Genomic DNA, 4,053 nt, shown 5'->3' with positions numbered 1-4,053 from the left:
CCACTCTTGGCCGGAGTCGCTTCCAGACCAGAATTTATTTCTAAGACAAGGATTAACCCTGATGGTTTTGGGATCAACAAGTCAAAAACCTTGGTAAAGCGCAAAAAGAAAAATCATTGGAAGACAACGCAGTCAATCTGTGGGATGTTGTGTCAAAGCAAATGGACTTCCATCAGAAAAGCAGATGGACTCCCTTTTGCTTTTTGAAGGAAACAAAAAAGAAAAAATTAACATAAAATTAAAATGGATGGGTGGCCGTTTGAAATATTTCCTCCTATATAACACTCTTATCTGGTCGATTTTAGTGGATTCCTTACCAATGACTACAACATCCTTGATACCAAAAACTAGTCGTGGCAATTACAGAAAAAGAAAGACCTGTGGTGGACCTAAGTGGGCTTCGCCATAAGGGATTTGTTCATTGATATATATTTAGGTGCCATTTATGTATAGAATCCAAAAGTTGAAACGGGCACTCGACAGAAAGTTTTACCATCCGGTGTCCACAAGAGTTAAGTAAACGAGTGATTCCGCAGAGCCATATGTAGGTGGGTAATTATGATGTCTAAACAAATAAATGCTGCTATTATAGTACAGTGGTATTTAGGAAAAGCCCATGCAGACTTGGCAAAAAAGAGTTTATCAATATGCCAATCTCTGACGCAGAATTCACTGTCTCCCCGAATATATGGCATGGCATCTGTAAGAAGCTCTAGCCCTTTGGATTTTCCAATGCTCCCCGCATTTATTTCTCCTCTAAGACCCTTTTGACTCTTCTATGTTTATTGGGAATCAGAGAAATACATGCTCAGCAGAACAAACAGGCGACAGCCGTTTCCGATCTCTTTTTTCATGTAATTTTAGCCATATCCCTCTATTTCACTCGCTTTACAGGGAAGCTTGAAGATTTTTAGTCGTTTAAAGAGAATGGCCGTAATGGGAACAGTGAGGAAATGGTTGGGGTGGTCACAGATGGTAGCGAGCATGTTGGCCGTCCAAGTCTTTGCAACAGGGCAGCAGCTGCTTTCTAAAGTCATACTGAGTCAAGGAACCTTCATCTTTGCACTCATGGCCTATCGACATTTAGTCGCTGCTCTCTGCGTTGCTCCTTTTGCTTTCTTCCTGGAAAGGTTAATCTGCTCTTCCATCTTTCGTTTTTTAACTTTCTTTGTCGATATATAGCGGTACTATAAGTTTTAATTAATTAGTTAATAATAGTATTACATTTTTTCCCCACATCTTTGACATGCCTGTGCCTGTTTGTGCCATGGCTGCAGAGGTAATTCAAAGAAGCTGACCTGGTCGACTTGGTTCTGGCTCTTCATCAATGCCTTAACAGGGTAAGCACCTTATGCCTTCTTTCCTCTACATTTTTGCCCGTTTGGTTGATTAACATGGTTGCGAGAGATATGCGTTTTAAATAGCAAACATCAAAAGACTCACGATGGCAGAATTTAAGATGGTGTAGAAGTGCTCTTTTCATCATTCCAAATTACTTGCACGACTTTTTCTGGCATATTAATGAGCAAACCGTAAGACAATTAGATAATAAATATTATTAATTATAGAGCTCTAATGAAGCACCAACAATGAAAATTCGTTTTCGCATGCTATAATTTCCACAAGGGTTGGTCGCTGTTCACAATCAAAGCTTCCATATTTGCCATTTATCAAAAAGCATAAAACCAGACATTCCTTTTCATTTTTCCCTTTAACAAAGTAATAAAGATAAGAAAGCATGCGTATATCAGAATCATAAGGTTTGGTCGTTCTTCCGCGTGAACATATATTTCCTTTTTTTGCTTCGATTCACCTTTCTAACGAGGCTCTTCCTCTGCAAATTAGTTAGAGACAGCTGTTTGATTAAGCTGAGGATATTAATTATCTAGTGATGCCCCGTTGGGACCAATTAAATGATGATTAATAGTGGCTTTAATTAGGTTCCGTGGGCTAATTTTTTTCTTTGTTTTTATTCAATCTTCCTATGTCTTACACTTTCTCTGTTTCTCAGACGTTATATTTATCGTGGATGATTAAGAGACGTTAGATTAGATAAAGCAGGGACAAAGGTTGATTGCTTTTAAGTAGATTTATTCTGTTTGGTTTCTACTACTTTTCTAATGATGTGAGCCACGAGGAACTTTGCTTTCCAATTATCTGCCGAAAGATAAAGAAGCCTAAAAGCTATGAATTTCATTAAAATATCTTAAACTTTGCGTAAATATACTTTCAGGATTGAATCAAAACAATAGAGAGTAGGACCAAAAGTATTGTAAAATGTGACTAAAAGGCTTAAATTGCTTCCCACCTTGTTTGAGTCGATCGGAAGGTATTCAACCCAATCTTTGCTTGGATTCAATAAATTAGGATTCCTTCAGAATTGCATGCCCATCAGTCATATCTGGCATTCGCAGCCCTTTGACTACCTCATATTTAGAATGGCTAATTCAGAAATCATTTACTTACTTAATTTCCAGTTTTTTTTTTTTTCTAAAAAACAACGAAAATCTAATTCTTGATGTAGCACATGATCATGCAGGATAACAGCGGCCATGGGACTGTTCTATTATGGTCTTCGAGACACCACAGCTACATATTCCACCAACTTCCTCAACATAATTCCAATAGTCACCTTCGTTTTCTCCATCGTTTTCCGGTAAGATTTGGTTGTTGTTACCGGGTACAATGCAGGAAGGCCTAATAAGAAATTGTGAAACACTGTGCTAAAGGTTTTATTTCGTGTTTGTAGAATAGAGAAGCTAGGACTAGGCACCAGAGCAGGCAAAATTAAGATTGTGGGTGCAATTTTGTGCGTGGGAGGTGCGCTGACAACTTGTCTCTATAAGGGAAAAGCATTCTATCTTGTTCATGATCATAATTTTCACAGGCCTGCTGCTATGAACGTATCCAAGTCTCACTGGACTCGTGGAACTTTCATGCTTATTGGTAGTTGCTTGTGCTACGCTACTTGGTATATATTGCAGGTGTGAATTAAATCAGCTAATCCCTCCTGATGCTACAATGGCAGTCGACTCAGTCCTTTTTTCTTTTTGGATCTCTTTAATCTGCTCATGAGTTTCCAGCTACTTTCAAACAGGTCAAGTTGCTCAAAGTATTTCCATCAAAATACCGGGCAACGCTGATAACATGCATCATGGCGTCCATACAATCAGCAGCACTAGGTCTGTGCTTAGACAGGCGCAAGGCTGCATGGAGATTAGAGTGGAACTTGCAGCTAGTTACTATAGTTTACTCGGTAAAGTTACTGACACATTTCTCCATTTTTTACTTTTTATTTTCCAGGAAGACCAAGATTTGAAATTTATAAATTGTTAGGCCTACGATACTTTAGATAAATGAGAGTTTACCTGTGCAGGGAGCACTAAGTACCGCTGCAACATTCTGCTTACTTGCATTGTCGATTGCTAAGCGAGGCCCCACTTATGCCCCTATGTTCAACCCGCTGGCCCTAATCTTTGTCGCCATATCAGAATCTTTAGTACTTGGTGAAAAGATGAGACTGGGAATGTATGATTTGCACTATCCTTCATCTACTTTGCCAGAGATTACTATCCTATGACTTGCATATTTTATATATATATATATATATATATATATCTTTTTGCATTATTTCAAAGCAATGCTATAAATTATGATCTCTCACATTCCTACAATTGATTCATGCTTTCAGCGTGCTTGGCACGGTTATGATAATAGTTGGACTGTACTCGTTTTTGTGGGGAAGAAGGAAGGAAACAAAATGCTTGCCTCAGCCAGATGCAGGAGCTGAAGAATTGGCGAAAACAGGTCCTGAATTTGGAGAGATGCAGTTGAAGACCATAGTAATACCAACTAATACTTCGCCTGTTAAAAGCGTCTATGCCATGGAAGAAGGAGCTCTAAAAGATACTGTAGAAAGCTGAAGTCAGTACGAACCCATTTTTGTGAAGGGTCTACTACACAAGAAAATATAACCAACCCACCTTCTTAAGAAACTAGGCTCTTGATTTTAGAAATTTGACAAATAAATTCAAGGGCTCTCTTTTAAATCAA

At 38.5% G+C, this 4,053-nt stretch overlaps 1 protein-coding gene across 1 annotated transcript; it reads left to right on the top strand.

Annotated features, from left to right (window-relative positions):
* Positions 1 to 602: 602 nt before the first annotated feature.
* On the top strand, positions 603 to 4,053 carry LOC18605883 (WAT1-related protein At1g43650-like). The gene is made up of 7 exons (XM_007039175.3): positions 603 to 1,130; positions 1,278 to 1,340; positions 2,540 to 2,656; positions 2,750 to 2,984; positions 3,098 to 3,256; positions 3,377 to 3,528; positions 3,692 to 4,053. Exons 1-7 carry the CDS (start codon positions 928 to 930, stop codon positions 3,921 to 3,923), a joined length of 1,161 nt encoding a protein of 386 aa, XP_007039237.3. The 5' UTR covers positions 603 to 927; the 3' UTR covers positions 3,924 to 4,053.

This window comes from Theobroma cacao, chromosome 3 (assembly GCF_053813885.1).
Source record: "Theobroma cacao isolate CCN51 chromosome 3, ASM5381388v1, whole genome shotgun sequence".
Classification (NCBI taxonomy): Eukaryota; Viridiplantae; Streptophyta; class Magnoliopsida; order Malvales; family Malvaceae; genus Theobroma; species Theobroma cacao.
The sequence above is the reverse complement of the archived record's forward strand: the minus strand, read 5'-3'. Positions and strand labels throughout refer to the sequence as shown.

Coding starts and splice junctions, on each gene's coding strand:
- LOC18605883 (XM_007039175.3), top strand. CDS start 928: ATGGCCGTAATGGGAACAGTGAGGAAATGGTTGGGGTGGTCACAGATG. Junction 2,985..3,097: donor CTACTTGGTATATATTGCAG/GTGTGAATTAAA, acceptor ACTTTCAAACAG/GTCAAGTTGCTCAAAGTATT. Junction 3,257..3,376: donor TAGTTACTATAGTTTACTCG/GTAAAGTTACTG, acceptor TTACCTGTGCAG/GGAGCACTAAGTACCGCTGC.